General features: G+C 61.3%; 1 protein-coding gene across 9 annotated transcripts in view; it reads right to left on the bottom strand.

Annotated features, from left to right (window-relative positions):
* Positions 1 to 25,153, bottom strand: part of SBF1 (SET binding factor 1) — an 88,883-nt gene that overhangs the window by 20,296 nt on the left and 43,434 nt on the right. For all 9 annotated transcript variants that reach the window (XM_059725604.1, XM_059725606.1, XM_059725607.1 and 6 more), the window contains exons 2-17: positions 20,865 to 20,950; positions 17,148 to 17,285; positions 16,914 to 17,048; positions 15,767 to 15,877; positions 13,102 to 13,207; positions 12,482 to 12,614; positions 11,210 to 11,318; positions 10,251 to 10,364; positions 9,510 to 9,587; positions 8,861 to 8,974; positions 2,292 to 2,420; positions 2,014 to 2,112; positions 1,332 to 1,536; positions 860 to 972; positions 322 to 471; positions 147 to 215 (exon numbers count right to left, since the gene is read on the bottom strand). In XM_059725604.1, coding sequence (XP_059581587.1) covers positions 147 to 215; positions 322 to 471; positions 860 to 972; positions 1,332 to 1,536; positions 2,014 to 2,112; positions 2,292 to 2,420; positions 8,861 to 8,974; positions 9,510 to 9,587; positions 10,251 to 10,364; positions 11,210 to 11,318; positions 12,482 to 12,614; positions 13,102 to 13,207; positions 15,767 to 15,877; positions 16,914 to 17,048; positions 17,148 to 17,285; positions 20,865 to 20,950 — 1,889 coding nt within the window. The remainder of the gene's footprint in view (positions 1 to 146; positions 216 to 321; positions 472 to 859; positions 973 to 1,331; positions 1,537 to 2,013; positions 2,113 to 2,291; positions 2,421 to 8,860; positions 8,975 to 9,509; positions 9,588 to 10,250; positions 10,365 to 11,209; positions 11,319 to 12,481; positions 12,615 to 13,101; positions 13,208 to 15,766; positions 15,878 to 16,913; positions 17,049 to 17,147; positions 17,286 to 20,864; positions 20,951 to 25,153) is intronic.

Here is a 25,153-nt window from a genome sequence, read left to right as displayed (position 1 = left end):
CCGACCCCTCTGCCCAGGACGGGGCACAGTGCCCGAGCCCCATGGACACCCCCTTATCCAGGCACTCTATGACATGGAGCTGCAGCCCTCCCCCCTGCCTGCTGGCTCAGGGCCCTGCCAACCCTGGCCGTGCTGCGGGTACCTACACGGCAGAAAGCAGTGACGAGTGGCAACAGCGCTGCTGCGACCCCGTGCTCGTCCATGGCTGTGCAGTCCTGCCGCAGAAAGAGACGAAAGGGGAGGTTACGGCAGCCCCAGGGAAGGGCCCTTTGCACAAGGCCTCAGCGAAGCCTACCTCCTCCCTGCCCCCAGTGCCCGCACCTGCAGGCAGCAGTTCATCATGCGGACGACGAAGTCGAACTGTTGGTGGTCCAGCACGGCCCGGTTCTGCTGCACGTGCAGGTTCAGCTCCTGGGTCAGGCAGTGCCGGGCCGCCCGGCCCTTCATGGCTCTCAGCACAGCAGGGAGCAGCTGTAGGGGGAGAGCAAGGGGGATGGCATCAGGAACAGCCTGCTGGAGGGCAGCTGACAGCGGCAGAGATGATGCCAAGCCTCCCCTACCTTGGAAACATGCAGGGGAGCGCTCCATGCCTGGTGGTGGGCAAAAGTGTACCTCGAGCCCCCGGACTCACCTCCACCCACCCCCCAAAGTTCAAGTGCACTGGCCCCTGAACAAGGCTCCCTGCTTCCCACCCCCTCACCGCAGACCACGATGCAAGCTGCTGTGCCGTGGCTTGGCCGGCTCACACGGGCCGAACGAAGCAAGAGGGGTCCACGGGTGAGGGGCCGGAACGACCAGGGCCAAAGCTGGGGCAGCCCCCTCCCCTCCCCTCCCTCCTCCTCTCTCCCCCAGCTCCCACCTTTTTGGCCTCTAGCATCTTGTTCTCGAAGACGTAGGAGATGCAGTTCCGCACGACCTCCAGGCGCCGCGCGCTGTTGGCCAGGGCGTTCCCATTGCGCTCCAGGATGGCGGCTGGGGGCAGAGGTGCCGTCACCGCGTGGCCGGGAGCTGGGCTCTGGCCTGCTCAACCCACTCGGGGCTGTGGCCGGCCCACTGCCTTGCCTCCCGGCTCTGGGAACCCCCATCCCCTCTCAGCAGGCTGTGACCGAGACTATGCCTTGCCCGGCTAAGAGCACCGGGGACAACTGTGCCTTATGGCCTGGCAAAGGAGATGAAGGGACCCCGCTGCCACCCGACTGGAGGCAGTGACTCTGTAGCAAGTTGGGGTAGCCGAAGTGAAGCGAGCCGATGGCTCAGGCCGGGGAGGAACCCGGGAGTCCCGATTCCTAGCAGCAGCCACCCCAGCCTGCTCCCAGGCGACCCGCACGCACCTATGGGGGTCCCCGATGGCACCATGCACTTCTTCTCTGCCTTGACGGCTGGCGGGGCAGTCTGCATTTTGGCAGTGGCCTGGTCGATGATCCACTGGACCGTGCCCTCGTCCAGGCGGGGGAAGGGCTTCTGGTGCAGGCGGAGGTGGCAGCCCTCTGCGGGCTTCTGCACCTTGTGCATCGTCACCGCGGGGTACGGGTTCTCCTGCGCCGGCGAGCGTGGGTAGTCACCCTCCACTATGGACCCCACGTGCTGTGGTTCCCCAAGGCGCGGGAATGCTGCCCACAGCCACCCCCACAGACCCCAGGCTCCCTGAACGCCCCAGGGGCAGCTACGCCCCAGTAGCCCAGCAGGAGCGTGGCCTGAAGGCCACGTAGGATGGAGGTGTCGTGCTTCAACTCCCTCAGCAAGTCCAGCCCAGGTCAGGAGACCAGCGGGGCTGTGGGCATGAGCTGCCCCATGTGACAAGGGAGGGACGTTACCACCCGGGGCCAAGACCCAGTGCCAACTCCCTCCCCCCAGCTCCAACCAGGGGCTGTAGGCAGGGTGGGGGCTGAAAGCCAGCAGGCAGGAACCCACCCCAAGCCCTGCACCTGGCAGACGACACTGGGAAGGGAAAGGAGCATTTAGCGTGGGCTCCCCTTACCCCCAGTGCCCTGAGCCCCTCCCCGCAGCACTCACATTCTTGTACAGCTTCTCCGCCAGCTCCTTGATGTGCCGCAGGATCTTCTGCTTGTTCCCCTTGTCCGCGTGCATGCGCTTGACCTCGTAGGCGACCAGCTGAAGGAAGTGGGCAGGCATGAGGGGGGCTGCAGGGACCCGTGGTACCCATGCACCGGGACTGGCAGGGACACAGCGGGCCCCATCGCCAGCGGCTTTCGGCATGGCTGGCAGGTCTCAGCAGGGGCATACTCCATGGCCCGTATCAGTGAGCCAGGGAGATGTGGGCATCCTCTTACCTCATCAAACAGGTCGATGGGCCGGTACGGGGCTCCCCGCTCTGTTACAAAGCCGGCAAATGCCATGCCCTCCAGCACCTTGGTGAGGAAGTCGTCTTCCACCAGCCCCCGCTGCCCGAGGAAGGCTGCCTGCAAGGACGAACGGCACGCTGAGGCATGGGGGAAAACACTGGGGGGAGTCCAGCCCCACAGTCCCCTCTGGACTTCAGCCCCCACAGGGAGCACAACTGGGACGTTTGCCCAAGCCCTGCGTCCCCAGCTCACTCGTGGGAAAGGAGCCTCTTGGGTTGGGCCTGCCTTGCCTTCACAGGCCTCGACAGGGCTGAACTACGGGACCCGAGAGCTTTGCCAGCTGCCCAACCCCTGCTCCGGTCTGGGGGACACGTCAGAGATCCACCCCGCTGCAAGCTGGAAGCAGAGGGGCGCAGGGCTGTGCTGAAGCTCAGGTTTGAGGCTCATCTACACAGGATGCGTGTGTGCAGAACATGTATGCAAATCCAAAATAACCGTGTGCACACAGCCAGCTTCCTCCTGTCCCGCGGCACGGAGCTGTCTCCAACCAGGAGAGCCAGGTGCCCAGTGTCGCGTGGTGCCCTGCCCGGAGGTCCTTCTCCACGGTGCTCCTGCCGTGAGCAGTGACGCACAAAGGTGAACGTAGCTTTGGGAGCCATCAATAGAAGCATGAGGTGCAAGACACGCAAGAAGTGACAGTGACTTTGCTCAGCACTGGCTGGGCCTCATCCAGCGCAGCACGCGCTGTTTTGGGCTCGTCCAGCGCAGCGTGCGCCGTTTTCGGCTCCCCCGTTTAGAAGTGACGTGGAGAAAAGTCAGAGAGGTGACAACCAAGATGATAAAGGGCACGTAAAGCAAGTCCTACGAGGAGAGGCAGAAGGAGCTGGGCACGTTCAGCTTGTGAAAAAGGTGCTTTAAACAGGGGACAGGAGAGCAGCTCTCAAATACCAGAAGGGCTGCCATGAAGAGGAAGGAAACCACCTCTTTTTCATCTCTGCAGAGAGCAGGACTTGTAAGAATGGCCTGAAATTGCAGCAAGAAAGGGTCTGGATTGAATAATTGGGGGAAAACGTCTTCGCTGTCAGAGCAGCGAGGTGGGGGAACAGACACCTAGGGAAGGTGTGCACTCTCCATCGCTGGAGGTGTTCGAGAAGAGGGTGAAGCATTGCTTAGGGATGACCTGGACTGGAGATTGGAGGAGCAACAGCTGGAAGCCCAGGAGATCGCCTCGCTGGGAGATCAGGAGACATCTGCAGCCCGGAGTAGATGGATGTTGGGGAATGAAGCAGCAAAGGAGTGAAGCAGAGCTCCACAACTGGCCTGCGTATAAAAAATTAAAGCAACTGGGATAAGCTTATGGAGAGAAAGGATGGCACAGAGGGTGTTTGAGCTCTGTCCAAGAGAGCTGGGACACGTGGCTTCTGCTTGCTGTCCCCAGGATGCAGAGCAGAGGGAAGGCTGCCCGGTTTTCCAGTTTCTGGAGTTTGCTGTTGCTACAAGGGGCCAAGAAGGAATTTTTCCCCCTCCTGTTGCTACAGGTGTCAGGGATTTTTCCCTTCCCTTAGACGTGCTGGGTGCAGCCCAGTCGGGCTGGGGCTGGGCTGTGCCAATGCTCCTGCTGGCACCAACCCCACAGGGTCCTGGCTGGAGAGTCTTGCCCCTGCACTCAGTCTCAGCTCAATGCTGCGGTGGGGCAGGAAGGGATTTCCCCCCTGCTCTGACTGATGTGCACTGGGGGGTTGCCTTCCTCTGCAGGGGGGACACGGCCTGGGCCTGGGCTCTCTGCAGTGCCCACGACCCCCCTGGGAGCAGCAGGACGTTGGCAGCCGCGACCCCCTCACTCCCTCCTGCCCCCAAAGCAGCAGGACACTGGCAGGGGCCTTGTCTGTCAGCTGCACCTGGGGCAAGTCTGGGCACTCCTGATCTTTCAGGCACGGTGCCCAGCTGTTATGCAAGAGGGTTTTACACAAAGTCTTTAAGACGAAGTTAGACAAACACTTGTCTGGGACAGGGTGCATCCTGCCCTGGGCAGAGGGTTGGGTTGGACTGGACGTGACCTCCGGAGGCCCTGCCAGCCCAGCCTGACTTCAGAAGGCAAGTTTGGCGCGGCTTATATAAGAGCATCTGCACAAGGGGTTTACGAGCAGAAGCTTGTCGTGCACATGGGTTATAGTTTGACGAAAGGCTGTGCCACGGTGTCTCTGGCACACACACAGGTTTACGAGATGACTGAACCCATGACAAGCAGTAAAGCCCGCGGTGAGCAAACAGCTCCCGTGCTGACCTGGGGATATGGCACCGGGCAGGTTTCATGGCATGTGACAGCGCAGATGTGGCCAAAGGTATCAACAAGCTTGTGAATCGTATCTGTTCATCTCGTACTGCTAATCCTGGCACCTGGGGTGCCCTTGAAAGAATCTCATGGCACCGCGGCGGAGGATCCCTGATCTGAGCTGGGCTCAGGTGCTGAATGGACGCTGTGCTCACATGCTCTCTATCACGGCTGGTGGCTTCCCCGTCTCCTCCAACAATTGTGCCAGCACATCCTTCCTTTGCCGGTGCTGGCCTGTCCTCTCGGCTCAGCTCCACTCCTCAGCCTTTTTAACTCCTCTCCTGTCTGGACAAGGTGCAGGTTCTGGGAGCACTGCCCAGGGCAAGGGGCCAGGTTAGTTTTTCTGCGGTATTTCCTGGCAGCAGGCAGGGCTTGCCAGACCGATGGTGACATCCACCCAGCCAGGCTACGGGCAAGTGGTCAGGTTGATCGGGTGAGGCCACTGGGGCAGACGCCTCCTCCGAAGTAGAGGCATCTCCAGGCCCACCTTCCTCTGGACTGACCTCACCTGAACAGGCCCAGCCCAGGTGCATCGTCCCATGGTCAGGAAACAATAGGAAGCTGGCTTGATTCCACAGACATTTGGGCTGGAAGAGACCCCGGAGGATCAGAGTCCAGCCCCCTGCCCCAGGGGCAGGACGTCAGCAGGGATCATGGGATCCCAGCAAGATAAACATCCAAATGTGTCTTGAAGGTGTTCAAAGTGGGTGCTTGAACCACCTCCAGCGGCAGTCTGTTCCAGACCTTGGGGGCTCGGACAGTAAAGAAGTTCTTCCTTATGTCCAGCCTGAATCGGTCATGGTGGAGTTTGTGACAGTTCAACCTAGTCATCCCTTGGGGCGCTCTGGCGAACAGACATCCCCCCAGATCCTGGTGAGCACCCCTGATGAACTTATAGGTGGCCACCAGATCACCCTGAGCCTGCGCTTCTCCCGGCTGAAGAGTCCCATGGCTCTCAGCCTGTCATCGTAAGGTCCATTTTCCTGACTCTATCATGTGCATGGCTCTCCTCTGCACTCTCTCAAGCTTCTCCACATCCTTTTTGAATTGTGGGGCCCAAAACTGGACGCGGTACTCCAGCTGCGGCCTCACCAAGGCCGAGCACAAGGGGAGAATGACGTCCTGGGATTTGCTTGAGAAGCATCTATGGATGCAAGCCAGTGTTTTGGTCACTTTACTAGCCACAGCATCACATTGCAGGCTCATGTTCATCTTGTGGTGAATCATGACTCCCAAGTCCCTTTCGTCCATAGTGCTAACCAGCGGAGCACTGCCGAGCCTATAAAGATGCTGCAGGTTTTTCCTCCCAAGGTGGAGAACCTTGCATTTTTCGGTGTTGAACACCATCAGGTTCTCATCCGCCCATTTCCTGAGCCTGTCCAGGTCAGCCTGGATTGCCCGCCTGTCTTCTGGTGTGGATGCTTTACCCCACAGTTTGGTGTCGTCGGCAAAATTGGCCAACCCGCTGCTGACACCAATGTCCACATCATTGATGAAGGTGTTAAATAAATAGTACAGGCCCTAGGACAGAGCCTTGGGGGACCCCACTGGTCACAGGGCACCACGACGACTGACTTCAGTCAACCACCACCCTCTGGGTCCTGCCGCGGAGCCAATTCCCCAGCCAGCGGATCGTGATCGAGGCTGCAGTTAGCCAGTTTAGCCAAGAGGCCATCATGGGACACCACATCGAAGGCTTTTTTAAACTAAAGATATACAACGTCAATCTCTCCCCCCTTGTCCAGGTGATAGGTCACCTGGTCATAGAAGGGAATGAGATTGGTCAAGCAAGACCTACCCACAACAAACCGGTGCTGGGTATCCCTCAGGGTGTTACCTTCAGCTAGTCTGTTAAGTATGGCCTCTTTGAAAATCTTTTCCAAGACCTTCCCCAGGACAGGTCAGGCTGACGGGCCTGTAATTTGCCGGATCCACTTTCCTCCCTTTCTTGAAGATAGACACCACATTGGCCATCTTCCAGTCTTTGGGCGCTTCACCAGAGTACCAGGAGCTCTTGAAGATCCATGTCAGAGGCTGGGCTATGATGCTCGCCAGCTCCTTGAGTACCCTGGGGTGTAGACCATCAGGGCCGGCTGACTTGAAGGTGTCCAGCCTGTCAAGGTGTTCCTTCAGGTCAGCTTCGATGGAGGGCAGGGGATCTCTCTCACCCGCGGCTTCCTGACCCACAGTGGGCAGGGGCGTCCCAAGGGACCGGTGAAAAACTGACGCAAAGTACCCATTTAGCAAGTTGGCTTTTTCCTGCGCATTGGTTGTCGGTTGCCCCATGTGGTTCAGCAGGGGTCCAATGTTGCCCTTGCTTTTCCTCCCCACATATCTAAAAAAGGACTTTTGATTGTCCTTGATACTCGAAGCTAGCTGGAGTTCAGTCGCAGCCTTGGCTTTCCTGGTTTGCTCCCTGCAGGTCCGGACCAGTGCAGAGTACTCCTCCTTGGAGGTGGAGCCTGTCCTCCATCCTTCGTAGGTCTTTCTTTTTAGACACAGGAGGTCTGCCAGTTCCCTGGAGAGTCAGGGGGGCTGCTGTGCCCTTTTGCTGCTTTTCCTCCGAAACAGGATGGACTTTGCTTGTGCATCCAGGATCGCTCCCTTGAGGAGCCACCACTCGTCCTGAACTCCCCTCCCCTTAGGGCTGTGGCCCTTTAGGGCCTCACCGACACGCCTCCTGAGCTTGTCAAAGTCAGCTTTCCTGAAGTCAAGGTCTTCTGTATTACTGACTTGCCAGCTTTACAGCGGATGGTGAAGGTGATCAGCTCGTGGTCTCTGTCACCTAGCTTCCCTTCAATCGTTAGGTCACTGATTAGGTCATACCCGGTTGCCAGTACCAGGTTGAGCAGCGCTTTACCTCTTGTCAGCCTGTAGACTTCCTGCGTCAGATAGAGGCCATCCACGCACGAGAGAGAGCTTTGCGACTGCTCTGATTTGGCCAAGCGCTCCTCCCATGAGATGTCTGGGTAGTTGAAGTCACCCATGACAACCATGGACCAGGAGCATGCGGCCTCAGCCAATTCCCTGGTGCACTCCTGGTCAAGGTCTTGACCCTGGGTAGGGGGTCTGTAATAGACTCCCACCATTGTGTCCCGTGCCGTGTTCCCCACGGATTTTAACCCAGAGGGTCTTAAGCCGTCCACCCTGGGCGCCAATATCGGCTTGCAGGGACACATAGCTCTCCTTGACATAGAGAGCTACGCCCCCGCCCCTTTTGTCCACTCGATCCCTCCTGTACAGGGTATAGCCATCTATCCCCGTGGTCCAGTCATGGGTGGAGTCCCACCAGGTCTCCGTGATCCCTATGATGTCATAATTATTTGCATTTAGCAGGACAACACGTTCCTCCTGCTTATTCCCCAAGCTCCTGGCACTGGTGTACAGGCAGGTAAGTGTCCCCTTGGGGGCCCTTGCCTTGCCTGCAGCTCGCTCCAGGGCTGAGGCAGGGGTGGGCTCCCTTAAGTGGTTTGGCCTGCTGGCTTTGCAAGGGTTACTCAGTGGACCAGCAGTGGCATTAGTCCCCCCGCCCCCCGGCGGGCTTAGTTTAAAGCCTGGTGGAGCAGGTCAGCCAGTCTGGCTGAGAAGAGCCTCCTCCCCAGCGGAGAGAGGTGGAGGCTGTCCCTTCCCAGCAGCTCGCTGCCTCTCTCACCAAAGAGCGGGCTGTGGTCATGGAAGCCAAAGCCTTCCCGATGACACCAGCGTTGCAGTTTTCAGTTGACTACCTGGGTCCTCCTCTCCCTCCTCAGCCCATAGTCCGAGACTGGGAGGATCGAAGAAAACACCTGTGCCCCCAGACCCTTAAGCCCTGCACCCAAATCCCTGTAGCGCCTCATGACCTGGCTGGGAGCGCTCAGAGCCGTGTCACTGGTGCCCACGTGGATGAGGAGCATGGGGTAGTGGTCAGTAGGCTGGAGGAGTTTAGGGATCTTCTCTGCCATGTCTCGGGTTCTGGCTCCCGGGAAGCAGCAGATTTCCCAGGCTAAGGGGTTGGGGCGGCAGATTCCGGCTTGTGTGGACACGTGGTGTTTTAATCTGGAAAGGCCCCCCCACACATCCAGTCCGCACAGACAAGCCCTTGGACGGACAAATCCGCCTAAATGAGCTCCCCATGATGCTGCCCCATCCACATACGAACCCACCCTTGGTTTGCTCAGCCTGGGCTTTCCCTGCGGTAGTGCCAGGAGACCGTCTGCCACCCACGTGGCCCTGCCGCAATCCGTACCTTGTGGAAGCGGATGACGGGCTCTGGGTGGATGCGGATGATGTGCAGACACCAGCGATAGCCCTGCAGCAGCTGTGCAAACAGGCGGAGGAAGACGGCCCGGATCTCCTTGTCCTGCGCGGGGGGAGGACAGGCCGGTCAGCTGCGAGAGGGGAGCAGAGGAGCCGCCCGAGTGGTGGGGACACCGTGCCGGGCTCCAAGCCACCTGGCCCGGCAGGACGTGCCCAGGCTGGCTGCAGGGAGGCCTTTCCACGGGGCTCTCCAGAGCTCAGCTCCAGAAGCAGCTGACCCGGGGCAGGGGCACTGTCTAGCTGCAAGGAGCTGCTGGTCTCCATGCGCATGGAGGCCAAGGGGAAAGCCCCCAGCTCAGCCCTGCAAGCCCCCCTGACATGTCACGGCCAGCTCCTTTGCCAGCACCTCTCAGAACCGTAGGGCAGGCTGGTGGGGCCCTGCATGGACCCACCCTGCGGGTCACTGTTAGGACAAGCCCTGCACGAGGCAAGATCATCCTAAGCAAATCCTTGCCTCACCTCGATGGGAGCCCCAACCCCTGCCTGCCCTGGGGATGGACTCAGATCCTTGCCCAAGAACTCCACCTAGATGTACACGTGTGCACAAACACGCACATGTGCACGTGCTCCACACTCACCTGCATTTTGAGAGAGGAGGCAGAGATGGTGGATGGGGGGAAGGCCACGTCTGCCACCTCCAGCTCAGGGTCCAGGACCTGTGTGGACAAAGGACAGAGCACGCTTGGGGGAAGGATTGGGCATTGCAGCCCCGGCCCACCCAGCTTCCCACCCCCAAGGTGCAAACAGCCCAGGCCCACAATGCGGGTGGCCTCAGGGCTGGCTCCAGGGCGAGGGGCATTCTCCAGAAACTACCCCCGGCCTTCAGCATGGCCCGGAGAGGGGAGCCAGGCAGGGTGCAGGGAGAACTCTGTGGCCTGTGTAACATGCGCCAGGTCAGAGCAACGATGACAGTCCCCTGCAACTAAGGCAGCACTGCCAGGGCCCCTGCAGGAGACCCTCCCCACTGTGCCCTCGGCTGCAGAGAGGGGCCAGGAGCTCTGGGAAGCCCTGCTGGACCGCTTTGCCTTGCTTTCCTCACCAGCTTCACTGCCCTGTGTCTGCACATGCCGAGAGGAGGCAACATGGGCTCTTCAGGGCCCAGCAAGCTTGCTTATCCGTGCTATTCTGGACACGCAATCTATCTGGGGACCTGTCCATGCTGGCAGGAGGAGGAGGACCAGGGCTGCAGCTGGTCCTAGGCTGGAGCAAGTGACAGGGGGCAGCAGGAGGCGCGAGTGCCTGAGGCACATCTCACATGCTCCCAGAGACAGGAGGCCTGACTGGCTAGAGGTACCCCTTGCTCAAGGAATGGTGCTTACCATGGAGAGGGCCTCTCGGGTCTGCTGGAGCAGGGGCTCAGGCAGCAGGGAGATGTGCACGCACTCAGGGATGGTCACCGTGCCCCCGTCCAGGTCGGCGATGACGACGTCCAGCTGGAAGCACAGAACCACACCACAGCCCCGTCTAAGCCAGGCACCAGGGTATGGACAGGCTCTCTCCCCTCCCGAAGAGCCCAGGACACCTGGCAGCCTCGGTAGGCCCATGTCTGGTGCCTGCTGCTACTATATTCTAGCGCCTGCTAAAGCACATGGGGCTCCCTTCCCCCTCTGGGGTGGTGCCAGCCCACATTCACGCTGCCCAGCCAGGTGATGCAGTACCCCAGCAATGGGGTTTGCCTCCCCACTCTTCAGCGCAGTGCGCGGGGGCTGGCAGTGACCAGGAGGGGTGAGAAGCAGCTCCACATCCTGCGTGAAAGGTGGTGCTTTGCCAGGCTGGGTACGGAGAGGGCAGCACCCCCGGCACCAGCTGCTAGACAGGTGCTGTCCTGCTGCACGAGCCGCTGCCCTGCTCAGTCCCTGGAGGGGATTCTGAGCTGGGGGAAAGGCCGTGTGGATAAACATGTCTCAGTCTAATCCAGGTTATATGTATCCTGATCGGACACCAACTAGGCCCAACCACAGCCAGGCCAGGTAGAGCTGAAGATCACAGGCTAACGAGCTCAGAGATGCAGAAGCTTGCGAAGCAGCAGCTCAGCTGCCTGTGTCATACCACGTGCTCACACGGCCTTTTAAGTCTCTTTAAAAACCGAATCCTCAGCCAGTGGGGACCGTGCTTGCATAGATGAGACCTATGTCCCCCAGACAGCCCCAGGCTAACCCTGCCTGCTCCCCGATTCCCCGTGCCCATGAAAAAGGCCCAGGACCCCCCCAGCCCCTCCCTCACCCCTGCGGTGGTGGCTTTGGGGGAGTACTGGTGACAGGGGCACCCAGCGCCTCACCAGCTCCTGGGTCTCTGCGTGGAAGATGGAGCTGACACCGATGATGAAGGGCGTGGGCGTGCTGAGCACCTCCAGGAGCTGTGCAGGCAAGATGGGCACGTACGTGAAGCTGCAAGCAAAAGGAGATGGTCACTGCAGCCCATTGGCGTGGCGCTGGGACAGTGAATGGGCAGGACTGGCAGCCTGCGGCTGGGGCAGGCAGCTCACAACCATGAGGGCACGTTGACGGTGCCTGGGTTGGGAGAGGTGCAGCAGCTTGTGCACAGAGCTGGCAGGGACCCTGGCGCGCTGGACCCCTGCCTGTCTGAGCCAGGACGTGGGTGGGGGGCAGCATTCGGCCTTGGCCACGGCTCCCGCCCAGGCAGGGTGAACAGGGCACCAGCTGTCCCAAGGCCTTTCCCTGGTGCCCAAAGCCTTGTAGGATGCCCTTCTTGGGGAGGATCATGGGAGAAGCAGGAGAGAAATCCCAGAGCCATGGGGCTGGCAGGGAGCTGTGGGGTCACATCCAGTCCAAGCCCTGGCTGAGGCAGGATCGGCTCCATCCCATCCCCAGCCTGGGCTGCAGCACCCAGCGCCTTCAGGGGAGACTTAAAACCCCCTGACACATGGAGCAGGAAGCCTGGGAGATCTCCACAGCAGAGCATGGGCATCGCTGCGCCCAGATCCTCCCTGCCCAGCCCTCATCCACCCTCTCTGACACCTCCAGTGACGGAGAGTCCCCCCTTCCCTGGTCTCTCCCATGGCCTCCCTGCTCTGACAGCAAATACCCAACCTTAACTTCTTTTGGCTGCAACTTCCAGCCATTGCTCCATGTCCTCCGTTCTGCAGCGAGAGAGAACAGGCGCTTTCTTTCCTCTTTATGGCATCCCTTCCGGTATCTGAAGACTACTCTCATGTCCGCTCTTCAGCACCTTTTCCACAACCTTGGTGGTTTCTGGAATTAGGTCCCCTTCCCCCTATTCTGCTGGGTGCCAGGCCTGAGGCTGGGATGGGACTAAGGCAGCTCATGGCTGAGGCCAGACAGGGAAGCCCCGGAGCTCAAAACGGTGCTTGGGGCCCGGCAGTGCTGGGGGGACCCTGACATGCCTGACCCTCCGAGTGCTGCAGTCTGATGGCCTAGAGCTGCCCTTGCTCAGGACACACAGCACCCTGCGGACTGGCCGCTGGCTACCTGAGCCACTCCCTTCCCATAGCACGTGCCAGATCCCCAGTCCGTGGGCTCGACGGGAGAGGCCGGCTGGGCTGCAGGAGAACGGGAGGCACCAGGCTCACCTGTACTTGAGGGGGAACATGATGGCGAGCAGGGCACGGCAGGCGTCGGTGAGGCGCTGGTAGCTGCTGGAGAGGAACAGGATCTTGTGCTCGGTGAGCGCAGCGCAGAAGAGGTACAGCACATTGGTGATCCCTGGGGGGGAGGGAGGGCAGAGCAGCAGCGCTCGCGGGGGGCTCCACATAGGCCTGGCCGGCTGGCTGGGGAGCTGCCATGCTCCTGCTCTCGCCCATGTCTCTGCCACAGCCCTGTGCCTTCTCCTAGGGCCAGGAAGGGGGCATGGGACCTTTCCTACTCCAATCTCTGCCCTATCCTCTGGCAGGAGCCTGGAAAACCCCTCTCTGGACTGGCCTGCGTCCCTGCTATCACCCAGTACCAGCTGCCAAGCCAAGAGCTGCCAGACAGGCCCCAGGAGCTCACCGGGGCCAGCAAGGATGGACCCGGGGCAGAGGCAGGGCTGCTGGCTCTTCTTGCTGAGAGGAGGAAGGCACAGGGATAGCAGATGGGTGGACATACCCGTGGAGAGGCTGGGGCAGGGAGCTGAAGCTCTTAGCCAAGGGCACCACCTGGGGCAACGTGGAGCCTACGCCCCAAGGGAGGAGAGGCTGGGGCTATGTCTCACCGAGCTGCCGGAAGAGCAGGGCCACGCTGCAGCTGCTGACGGGAAGCGAGTCGTTGATGGGCGTCTGGATGACCTGTCTGTCGCCCGCGCCAAGGGAGATGGTCCTCTGCAAGAGACAAACAACAGGGGCACCGGCTGTTAGGAGCTGTCTGAGCAATGGGGCCGTGTGCGGGCATCTCCTTTCCCCCCTGCAAGGCATGTCTTCCCACCCCAGCCCACAAGCAGCTGGGCTCCCCCTGCCCCATGACGGGCAGGACCAGGTCAGTGTGCCCCCACCATAGTCCCCACTGCAGGCTGCCAGACAGCAGGGAAGGGAGAAGGCGGCTGCGTTTGGGTCAACTTGGTGGCTACTGATGGGAGACAATCGACAGTGCAGGAGACGGGCTTGCTGGGCCTGGGGGAGGTCCCAGGGCCAGGACAGGGCTGGGCTTGGACATGGGCCCAGAGGCATTTGTATGCAGTGCTTGGGGGCCAGGTCCTTGGGGTGCCCTGGTGAGACCCAGATGCACAGGCAGCTCCTCAGAGCTGGGGGCAGCTGGCGGGGCTTTCCCTAGAGCAGGGTCTCACTGAGGAAGAGGGGGACCTCGCTTTCCAAGTCTGGAGGCCTGAACCCGCACGGACTCGGCCGGCTCCTCGGTGGAACTCCCTTGCCCTCCCCTCACAGGTCATCGCCGTACATCTACAACCCCAAACGGTCCGGCCTGGCCGCTGCCCCACGTTGGATGTCCCTCACAGCTCCTCTGGAGCCTGGAGCAGAGGGAGCACCCTGGCCTGGCCCGCGAGAGGCCAGGGGACAGCCGGTGCGCCTTCAGAGGGCTGCCCAGAGCCATGCCAACGAGACCTCCCTCCAACCACAGCCAATGTGTGGCCACATGCTTCACTTAGGCTCTGCAGCGGGCCCAGCCAGAGGCCATGGTGCCAGACCTCTCCCCCTTGCTCCTTAGGGATGCACTGGGAGGGGTGAGTGATCGGCTGCAGGCAGCCCTGGAAGCCCTGAGCCACCTGGCCCCCCGGGAGGAGCTGCTGGAGACGGGCCAGACCCGGTGAAAGAAAAGAGGTGCATACCGCTCCTTCGTCCTCCACGTCAGGCTGAGATGGAGACAGACAGAGATAGCACAGTCAGTTAGAAACGCACAGCGTGGCAGCGCAGCCAAGCAGCAGGAAGAGAGAGACATGGACAGACAGAAAGACACACAGCAGCACGGACAGGGGCCTGAGCCCTCGTGAGAGGAGAGGAGAGGAGAGGAGAGGAGAGGAGAGGAGAGGAGAGGAGAGGAGAGGAGAGGAGAGAGGGACGGACGGACGGACACAGCACACGAAGAAAGAGTCCTGCCAGCTGCAGGGGGAGAAGGGGCAAGCACAGAGTAGGGGATAGGCAATGGCGCTGTTGAGCTTGCTCCAGGGCGCGATGCCCGAGCCTGCGGGACGGGGGAACCGCTCCTGTCTGAACTCCTCCCATGGCTCATGGGAGGACACGCTGGGGACCGAGAAGGAAGCTGGCACTCGCAGTGGCCTGCATGCCCACCTCGCAAGCAGCCTTCCTCCTTTCCTGCAAGATTGGAACCAGCCACCTCCGTGGCCACTGCCCCCACCCCGCACATGTTTCTTGGTGGCTGGAGGAAGCCCCAAGCTTGGTCTGGAGGCGCCCCCGCCATGTACAACCTTGTTCTTGAGACACCTGCAGGGGGGCAAGGGTCTCATGGGCAGCCTGACAGTGCCAGAGCCCAGGGTGGGGATGGAGTCTGCTGCTTCCAGGGCACTGAGCACCCCCAGCTCAAAAGGCCTGGAAGCAAAGAAAAGGCTCCAGGAGAATCAGTGGGGCCTGGGGAAAGCCAGTAAAAGCCACCCCCAGTACTGGAGGGCTAGGCTATGTGTGCTCTAGGTCCAGGGCCAGCCTAGGAGAGCCTCAGGAAAGAGGCAGCCATGTGGTGCTGAGACAAGCAAGGTCACAGGCTGGACTAGGCCCCACTGGAGTGAAGTCCCAGGCCTAGTCACCAGCTCCAGCAACACAGCTGCGCTCTCCCAACTCTCCCTGCCTCTGGGAAGCCTTTAGCCTGCTCTCGGCAGCCCTGCAGGCACAGGGCGGGGGTCTGCAGAGAGCAGAGTGCAGTGAGGAGGTCTGTATGCTCACGCTCACGAGGCCCAGCAAGGCGACTGATGCCCAGCGAGGCGGCTGATCTTCACATCCCAGCCAAGGACACGGGGAGCTGGCTGCAGGTGCCCCTTAGACCAGGCTGAGGAGGGGGCACCTAGCTCTTCCCAATGCAAGCCTTGGCCCCCTGTGGCTGCTCTTATAGACAGCCCGTGACTGCCTGGCTCTAGCACAGCTCCGTGCATGACAGACGCGGCCGTGGGGGAGGCCCGTTGGCCACAGGCCTGCCCAGCCACCCAGGCAGCTGTTTGCACAGCGGGTCTGTCTGCGCATGAGGCTGGCTCTGCTGACGGCCAGGCCACGATGACAAGCTGCACTCCCTGCAATGGGAAGCGGGGCTGCCAGGCTCCACTGGACCGAGCAACCCAGGCTGCCTGCAGCATGGAGGGCCTGACACCTGCACCCCTGCAGTGCAGCTGACCCAAGGGAACGGGGGCAGTGCGAAACCCCCCCTGCGGCTGTGCCCGTGAGCTGATGAGAGGCAGCAAGGGGAAGGAGTGAGCAGGCACCCACCTGCGCCCCCCCAGTGATGGGGATGGTGCACGTCAAGAGGTTCCCGATGACATTCTCCAGCGACACGTTCAGCCCGTCCACATAGATGGTGTAGATGAGGCCTAGGCTGTTCTGGAGAAGCAAAGCAGAGCACAGGAGTGTGTCAAGGCAGGGAGCTGAGACACCACTCAAGCGTGGCAGAGGCAGCCGCTGGGTTGGAGCAGAGAACCAGGGAGGGGGAAGTCAAGAGGTCTGGTGCGTCCTGCTCAGCACCTGCAACCCCCAGCACCGGCCCCCCGTGGGCACTTGGGGATCAGAGCCTCTCTGCTGAAAACGGTCCGTGGCGCCAGCAACAAGCTGTATGTGCTGCCCACTCCAGGATGCGGGTGGGCCTCCAACACCGGCAGTGGGACTGACGCAAAGCCCTGGAGAGGGCCGGGCTCCCAGTGACGCCATGACACCCTGGGGGGCTCACAGCCACGTATGTCTATCTGCACAGGTCAGCCGTGGGCCGAGCCCAGCAGGTGCCTGCTCCAGGTCGCTGCCGGGCAGTCGGGGCTGGACAAGGGGGCATAAAGGGGGGAACTCTGCTGCTGTAGGGGAGCACACGGGACACATTGCACCGCTGGCAGCTAGGACTCTCCATGCGGCAAATGCAAGGCCTGACCCCAACCAAGATGGGCACAGGGACCCCAGCACTAGCACTGGTGTGCTTCAAGTGGGCAAGGGGGTTTCTGCATGGGGGCTACATTGCCTGATGGGTGACAGGGAGCCCCATATCTGTGCCAGACACCACTGGCGGCTGACAGCCAACCGGGCTGCAGGGACCAGGCTGGCTCCAAGGTCTGCCCCAGCCTGCAGAGCTGCTGACAAGCTGCTGCCCCACGCAGGGTTCTGCAAGCCTGCCAGGAGCTGATCTTTTTACAGCTGTGTAATGAGACAGGTGGGGAGCATATAAAGATGGATGAGATAAAGGCTCCAGGAACAGGCTGTGCTGAGAGGCAGGTCATGGCCACAGGTGCCCAGCCCCGCGTGGTCCCTGCCTGACAGCTCTGCTCTGGCCCCGTGCGGCCTTGTAGGCAGAAGCTAGGAGCATGTTGGAGAGAGCATGCCAGGGACAGCTGCCGCTCCCTGGAGACGCCAGGCCCTGCCCTGCCCTGCCCCTTACCCGGAAGACTTCGGTGTGGTCCAGTCGCGACACCAGCACCAAGCTCTTTGGAGCAAAAAGCTGCACGGGCTGGACAGGCAACGACGAGTCCACTTCCTCCTCCTCTTCCTCGCCGTTCCGCGTGTGGCTCTGAGGCTGGGGAGACACGTGGGTCACGCGCTGGTTCCCCTGGCTGTGCTAGGCACCCGGACGGCGCCGGACCTAGTCCGACGGGTCCTGCTCACCCCTTGTTACCTGGACGCTCTCGACAGTCTCCCAGAAGGTGAAGCAGGCGCAGTAGTGCCTCTCTGAGTTGATGTCGGTCAGCACAGCCACGAAGAAGTTGGGTGGGTTCCGCTCGGTGAAGAGCTGCCAGCCGCTTGGCTGGCAAAACTGTGGGCAGGAGGGGAGAGCTGGGGTCAGAGGGGGCTGGCGGGGGGAGCCGAAGCAGTTGCAGGCTGAGCCACCCCCTCCCTTGTTACCCAGCCCTCCCAGGGACCAGTCCCTCATGCAGCAGGAGCCAGCAAGGGAAGTGCCCAGCTCAGCGGTGGGTACAGCAGTGCCCAGCCCTGCGACCAGGCCGGGCAGACAGAAGCCACGACTGACGTACCCTGCTACACAGAAAACATCCAGTGCACAAGCATCACCTCAGAGAGACAGAGCTCAGGGGCCCGGAGCAGCACGGCTCTCAGGAGGATGCCAGGGACAGGCCGAGGCTCTCTCTCAGGGAGCTGCGGGTCCCAGGGTGGGCACAGCACACGGCCCTGCGAGCTCAGAGCCCTGGCAGCAGCAGCCTTATAGCCAGGAGATGGAGCTGTTGCCGCCGGCCCCGAGGCTGGGCTGGAGCTGAGCCAGTCTGTGGGAGGAGGAGCGATGGCCGAGGGCTTTCCTGCTCTCCGTTCCAATCTGCTGAGCCCTGTCCTGAGCTACCGCTGCGGCGCCCGATCAATACTCTGGCAGCCCCGGGCTCTGTGCTTGACTCGCCCCAAAGCCATGACTGCCCCCGAGACGGAGGCTGGGGGATGGCAGAAGCTGAGAGAAGCTGACTCAACCAGAGCCTGAAGATCCAGGGCGACATGCCGGCTCCCTGAAGCTGCCAGACTGTTGCAGAGATCCCATCTGAAGCTCCCTGCAGGCCATGGCCCTGCCTCTCTGCCCCTCCGTACTTGCAAGGTGCCCATTGCTGACTGCAGCGGGGCCCCACTCTCCTGCTGAGCACCAGGTCCCGGGGTGATGAGCTGCGGGGACAACCCTGCTGAGCCATGTACCAGGGGTAGGAGGGCAATCCTTCCCCCCACCCTGTACCCACAGTTCGAGCCAGCTCTTGCTTAGCTGCCTGCGGGGAGGTGCAAGCAGTTATCCAGCCTGGGGCAGAGCTCCCGTTCCTCACTGTGCTCAGCTCTGCAATCAGGACACAGTTTACGGTGTGGCACAAACTTCTCCTGGGCCCCATGTCTATGTTGTGGGCACGGTCAGTCCAACTAGCCAGACATCATCTGTATATCATCCAGACCAGGTACAAGCGCTACCTCCCACCTCAGGGTCCCTGGGTCCTGAAGAGTGGTGCTAGGCCCCGAGTCCCTCCCCAGCTCCATGCCAAGGCAGAGAGCGAGGTGTGTGCTGCTCCCTTCCCCCTGTGGCCAGCCCTGGCACCCAGAGCAGAGCACGGTGACCTCAGGGACTCAGTCTGAGACCAGCTGTTCCCTCCCGGGGGTGCCCTGAACTGTGGGAAACTCAGGAGGACGTACCCATCCACCTGCTGCCCCACAGGCTGAGCTCTGTGCTCTCTGCCTCTGTGCCAAGCAGTCTCTGGCCTCTCCCAGAGGCAAGCCATGCTACAGACAATGGCCTGCCATGTGCAAACTTCGTTAAACAATAGGGCAACGAGGAGCCGTGTACACAAATCTGCACCACACGGGGTTCGAGTCATGCTGAAGCCAGGGCCAGCCGCAGCCTGGTTGTACAGTTGGGTTCCTGCTGCAGAAGCGCAGGCTTGAGGCACGGCTGGGGCCCGGGTTGGCAGGATTTGGGTGCTGAGGCACTGGACCTGCACCAGCAGTTTGACTGGGGGAAGGCACTGGTTCCCAAATAGGCAGCTCCACACGAGCCAGCACAGAGTGGTGCTGTGGTCCCTGGTGCTGCTGTCTTGTGTGGCCTGGGAAGAGCCACTCCTGCACATGACCAGGCGGGATGACCTGAGGCACCGCACGAAGCCTTGGAATGGGTTTCTCTGCTTCCCAGCCCCCTGCTGCTGCTTCCCCATGGTGTGTGCTGGGGCCGGAGATGCCCGGGAAGCCGCAGCCGTCCCCAGCTCCCGACAGGGTTGGAATGGGGTTAAATTCCATGGATTTTTGGCCGGGGAACAGCGCAGTGTCACGGGGCTTGGCATGAGTCCTCAGCACCCCCCGTGATAAGGAGGAGACACAAGTGTCAGCCAGAGAGTTCCTTCAGCACCCAAACAATTCCTCTGCCTACCCACAGCGGGCAGGGCAACAGAGGGATAGCCCCCAGGGCTGGGCCTGAGCCCGATGAGCATGGTCCATGCACTCAGAGCACAGCGGGGCAAAGGCTGCCAGGGCATGGGGAGCCTGAGCGGTTCGGCCGATGTCTGCTTCCCCGCACCCGCCCTCGCAGGACTGACCACAGCCTGACACCACTTGCTAGGGTGGTCTCCCAGGGATGGAGCTACCTTTGCTCCCCCGAGGGACCAAGTGATGGCAAAGCCTGGCTCTGAGGTTCCCAAGGAAGGGGGAAGATTGTGGCTGCTTCCCCAAAGCACCTGCCAGCCTTCACCTCCTCCCTGGAGAAAAGCCTCCCTGAAAACACCGAGCATGCACAGCATGGGCACCGAGTCCCTGGTCCCTCAGCCTAAGCCCTGAACCGCTGCACCAGGGGAGCTGAGAAACCAGCTCCTGAGGTCACAGGCAAGGGAAGCAACAGCTGGCTTTGGGGAAGGGGCTGGCCGGACAGCGAGCTGGTTGGGAATCTCCGGGCTGAGCAAGCTGCTTAACTCCTGCAGACGCAAGGCTGGGGCAGCGGGGAATCCAGTCCCTTCCTCAGAGCGGCTACGACAGGCCAACCACGCTCGGGCAGCAGGTGTCGCTGCGGGAGAGGCAGCGCTGCGGCCCTGGAGGAAAGGGACCGAGCATGCAGCAGCACTACACGCCACGGCTGTGCCGAGGGGCAGGCATGGCACACCCTCCTCACGCTCTCAGGGCTGGCAGAGTCTTGCCACTGCAAGGGGTGTTAAACATGCACTCCAGAGAGCCCAGGCAGAGTCCGTGCCCCCGCTGCAGAAGAAGGCCAATCCCCCCAGTCTGCACCAGTCTGAGCAGGGGGGAAATCCCTTCCTGCCCCAGTGCAGCATCAGTCTGAGCCTAAGTAGGATGTGGGACAAGACCCTCTAGCCGGGGCGTGCTGTTTGATGGGTGCAGCCTGGTGATTTCACAGCCACAGGGAACTGCCTAGCGCAGGCCCACGTGCCCAGGGGGTGGGGCAGGGACCCCCCAACTCCCACGGCAGCGAGTACAAACACTAAGGGAAGAGCCGGCACCGCCAGCCCAGCTCCCCAGAGGGACCGAGCGCTGCAAAAGGCTTTGACAATGGAAGGCCCCAGAAGACTGCAGCCAGTCAGGGCTATTTATACAGGCATGTGGCAGGCCGGGCCAGGCTGGCAGCAAAAGCCGTGGAAAGCAGCCACCCTGCGCTCAGCGCTGGGTGTAGCCCGTGCTGGCTGCGAGGGCCAGAACACGCTGCACCACTCACGTTCCCAGAGCCCATCCCTGCGGGAGGAGAGAGGCTGCTGTTTGCCTTGCTTTAGCCCCGGTGAGGCTGGCCCACGGGCTCTGAGCCAAAGGTCCCGCTGACATGCTAGGAATGGGGACAGGTCCGTGCAGCTCCGCACGCAGAGACCTGTGACCGGCTCTGCTCATGTGCCCACGGTGTCCCAGCCCTGCCCGATGGTGCACTCACCAGCTCGATGCCCTGTGGGAAGGGGTTATCTTCCCAGTCCTTTTCCGGGAAGCGCTGCAGAATCTGTCCCTGGCCATCCCCGCTCCCTGCGGGAAGAGAGGAAGGAGCGTTAGAAGGCAGGCAGCCAGTACCCCATCCAGCTGTCAGCGCAGCCTGCTGCCAAGGCCGCCAGCGACTACGAGGAATCCCAGAGCTGTGCACAGACATGGAGCAGGTGGACAACCCGGTGCACTTACGCCCAGTGTCGGCCTTGGGGTGGGGGGTTGTAATGCACATGCACAGACCCACACGTGTGCACCATGCAGCTAGGGGTCAGTCTGCTCTGCGCCATGTATGCCCTGGGCTATGGATCCCCATCTTCCCTGCTACTGTTGCTACCATGCGGTGCTTTGCAGTTGGGCCCTTTGCAGTGTCTACGGTTTGTGCCGTGCCCGTGGGCTGTGTCTGACCAAGGAACGTGCACGCCCTGCCGTGCCTGGCTCTCCCGAACTACCGCGTGACTCTTGCATTCAGGCTGGAAACTGCACGAGAGAACGTATGAAGGACGTCCGTGCTTTGCTCTGTGGGGGCTCATCACACTTCCATTGCCCCCCGAGCAATAGCCAAATCATGGATCAAAAAAAGCACCTGGGTTCTAGCGTACGAGGCCCAGCGGCGAGTATCACAGCTGCCACGATAGATCTCAGCTCTGCCCCAGGTGCAGTCTTACCATGAGCAAGAGTCCCAGCCCCTGCGCCCATCTGCCCCATCTGTGAAATGGAGGAATACTGCCCTCTCTTTCGGGGGAAGCCACAGATGTGAGGGCTGGTGCAGCCCTTTCTTAGGGCACAGGCTTTGGAAATGTCAGAGTCCTCGAGCTGTGGGGCTGCGGAAGCCACCTCTAATCCAACCCATGCCTGAGGCAGGATCAGCCCCGTCCAAACCACTTCAAACAAACCCAGCGTTTGACCTCAGAGCCGCACAATACAGTCGCCCCTGACAGCCGGTGCATTGCCCCTGCCCCTGGGATACAGGGGGGCGACGGCTGCCAACGTCCTGCTGCTGCCAGGGGGGTCATGGGCGCTGCAGAGCCCAGGCCAGGCCATGCCCCCGCAGCAGAGCAAGGCAAAACCCCCAGTGTGACCAGTCTGAGCAGGGGGGAAATCCCTTCCTGCCCCAGTGCAGTCTGAGCACGGGGGCAAGACCCTCCAGCTAGGACCCTGCGGGGTTCAGTCAGTGATGCACAGCTGCAGGGAGGAATCAGAAGGGCTTTAACTGGAGGCAAGCAGGAGCTAGATAAGTTTACATGAGGGATTTTGCACAGCTGCCTGTGACTGCAGGGGCTCGAGGAAGCCCTACTGCAGGCCCGGCACCTCCAGCCACAAAGAAGCTCTGCCACCCCTAACCCGAAGGGGAGCAGGATACACACCCCTTATGTGACCTGGATGCTTTCAGCAGCCCAAGCTCCCTCCCGAGGATGCGCCAGGGTCCGGCTGGCTAACGCCTCCTGGCTCTGCACGGAGGAATGTGCCCCTTGCTCAGCCTTCAGCTCACAAAGCCTCCCCCCCTCCAGCACCCCAGGCACACGGCGTCCCGTCAAAACAGTCTGGTGCTGGCAGCCCTCGCCTTTGCAAACACAAAGAAAGCTGGTTGGGCTCCCCCCATCTCTACCGGCCTGGGGCTGGCTGACTTTGGTCTGGCTGGGGGGCCGGGTGGCGGGAGGAACCCTGCCCCATGACGTGCACCGCGGCAGGCCTATTCTGGGCGTCCAGACCTGTTCCTACCACGCCACTGACCACCGGCCGCCCACAGCTGAATTTAGGAGCTCAGAAAAGCAGAGAGAATCCATTTATAGCCCTCCAGGACCAAAAAGGAAAGGTCATGGCTGAGCAAGGAAGAAAATAGCGCCTGGCTTCTCGTGGGCACTTGCCTCCCGCTGCAGGCACCCGCGCATCGCATGTGCTTCCCCTGGCATGGTCCCAGCAGGGTGCTATGTCCGGGCACTGCTGGGGGCCTTCCCACAGCTCAGCCAAGAGGATGCAGAGGTCAAGGATGGAAGTGCATGCGCCAGTGTCCCCTACCCACCTGCCCGCCACGAGGCTCGGCTGCCCCCGGCGGCTTCCACACCCGCTGCAGGCGTTGGATCTAGAGCCTCTGCCCTGCAGATGTGCATCAGCTTGTCTGGCCACCAACAACTGGGGAACAGGCTCCTGGCACAAAGCCTCCCCACATGGGGAGAGGGGAAGTTGTGGGGAGGGGCCCATTCCTACCGGCCATCCCTGATAACTACTGACAGCAACCAGCCAAACAACCCTGCACCTCTGAGCTGATCACTGAATCCTACAGCAGTGGGGTCGGAAGGGACCTCTGCTCTGGAAATCACATCTAGTCCAAGCCCTGCCTGAGGCAGGATCAGCCCAGTCCAAACCAGCGCAGATAAACCCCGTGTCTGACCTCGGAGCCACTCGACAGTCACTGCCCCAGGCATCGCTCCCGCCCCTGCCCTCAGCTGCCAATGTCTTGCTGCTGCCAGGGGGTCATGGGCGCTGCAGAGAGACTAGGGCCAAGCCGTGCCCCCGCTGCAGAGGAAGGCAAACTTCCCCAGTGCCACCAGTCTGAGCAGGGGGGAAATCCCTTCCTGCCCCAGGGCAGTGTCGGGCTGAGCCTAAGCGCAGGGGCAAAACCCTCCAGCCAGGACCCTGCGGGGTTGGTGCCAGCAGGAGCATCGGCACAGCCCAGCCCCATCCCCAGCCTGGGCTGCAGCAGCATCCAGCGCATCTGGGGGAGGCTTATAACCCCTTGACACATGGAGCACAAAGGGAGGGGCAAAAAAAAATTCCCTTCCAGCCCCAAGCAACAACCAGAGCAGCCCAGAAGCGTGGGAGATCCCCACGGCAGAGCACAGGTATTGTTGCACACCTAGATCTTCCCTGCCCCATGCTTGTGCAACCCCTGCCTGAACCCAGCAGTGATGGAGAGCCTGAAGCTTCCCTCGGTATCCGTTCCACTGCCTCCCTGCTGCCCTGCCCAGGTGGATGTGAGCAAGGGGCTTGTCACTCTAGAGACCACCTCTTGGCGTGCGAGGGCTGGACTGCATGGGGTGGCTCCAGCAGCTGCTGCAAGGGGCTGGACTTTCTGCACATATGCATGGGCAATATGGCTGGGCTACCCATGGGAGACTTTGAAACCGGGGGCTGGAAACCTGCTGTTCCCCTGTGCAAAGCATCACCTGCCCGTAGCAGCAGGCATGGCTCTAGGAGCAGTGCAGGCTGGGTTGTGAGAGGGGTCTGCTTGCAACCCATCCGCGGCTGGACTTGTTTCCTTCCAGGGCTTGACCCGTCTCAGAAGAGAGGGGACCTGGCTTGCTATCAACCAGAGGCAGGTGCAGCATCTGTTGGCCCCCAATGACGGGCTGAAGGGCCAAGACAAAGCTCGACAGGAAGGACAAGCTGCCCCTGGGGAAAAAAGGGGGGTTGGGGAGAAGGAACCAGCCATGCCCCATCCCAAGTTGCTCTCCCCTCTGTCCCATCTACGGATCACGCCGTCACGTAACAAACCCGACATTTAAAGGACCCCGTCCCCTGCTGTGTCAATGCACTGACCCTCAGAGCTCTCTCCTGCGTTGGCAGGGACACACGTGACCATGGCATGTGCATCCAGAAAGCTGCTCTTGCCAAGCTGCACAGGCGAGGAAGTGCAAGGTGATTCCAGGTCCCTGCTCAGCATGACTTGAGTTCGTGCTAATGTGGGCTTGGCCTCCACGACAGCAGAAGTGGTTGCATGTGTTTGGAGCCACTTCCATCTTCAAGGGCCCTCCTAGCTTCAGGTATGCCTATACAGCACGTACAAAACGCGTAAGGAAGACCCGAGGAGGGTGACCAGGCTCCTGACATCACTCAGCTTGGAAAGGGCAAGCAGGGCCCTACGATGCACCAGGCCAAGCGTTTCCCACAGAGATGGGGCAGGATTAGCATCATTGCCCCGAGCGGTGGAGGGGCTTGTCTGGGGCACTGCATCACCTTGCACCAGGAAAGCTGAACTCAGACCGGGGTTGGGAGTCAACCTTTGGAGAGGAGACCCTAACACCTGGCACAAAGTCTGAATGGACACTGCTGCTGCCTACAGACAGGCTGGGAAGGGAGACGAGTCGTCCAAGTCGGGTGTGAACAGCCTGCAACTCGGCGTAGGCTGGGAGGGTGAGAGCTGTAAACCAGCTTCTGCAAGGACCCCCAACCAGGCAGTCCGTCGGATGAAAGTCCTTGGCACTCGCGTGTTTCCTGGACCACCACGGCTACGGCGCCGTCCCCCAC

This window comes from Alligator mississippiensis, chromosome 4 (assembly GCF_030867095.1).
Source record: "Alligator mississippiensis isolate rAllMis1 chromosome 4, rAllMis1, whole genome shotgun sequence".
Taxonomy (NCBI): Eukaryota; Metazoa; Chordata; order Crocodylia; family Alligatoridae; genus Alligator; species Alligator mississippiensis.
The sequence above is the reverse complement of the archived record's forward strand: the minus strand, read 5'-3'. Positions and strand labels throughout refer to the sequence as shown.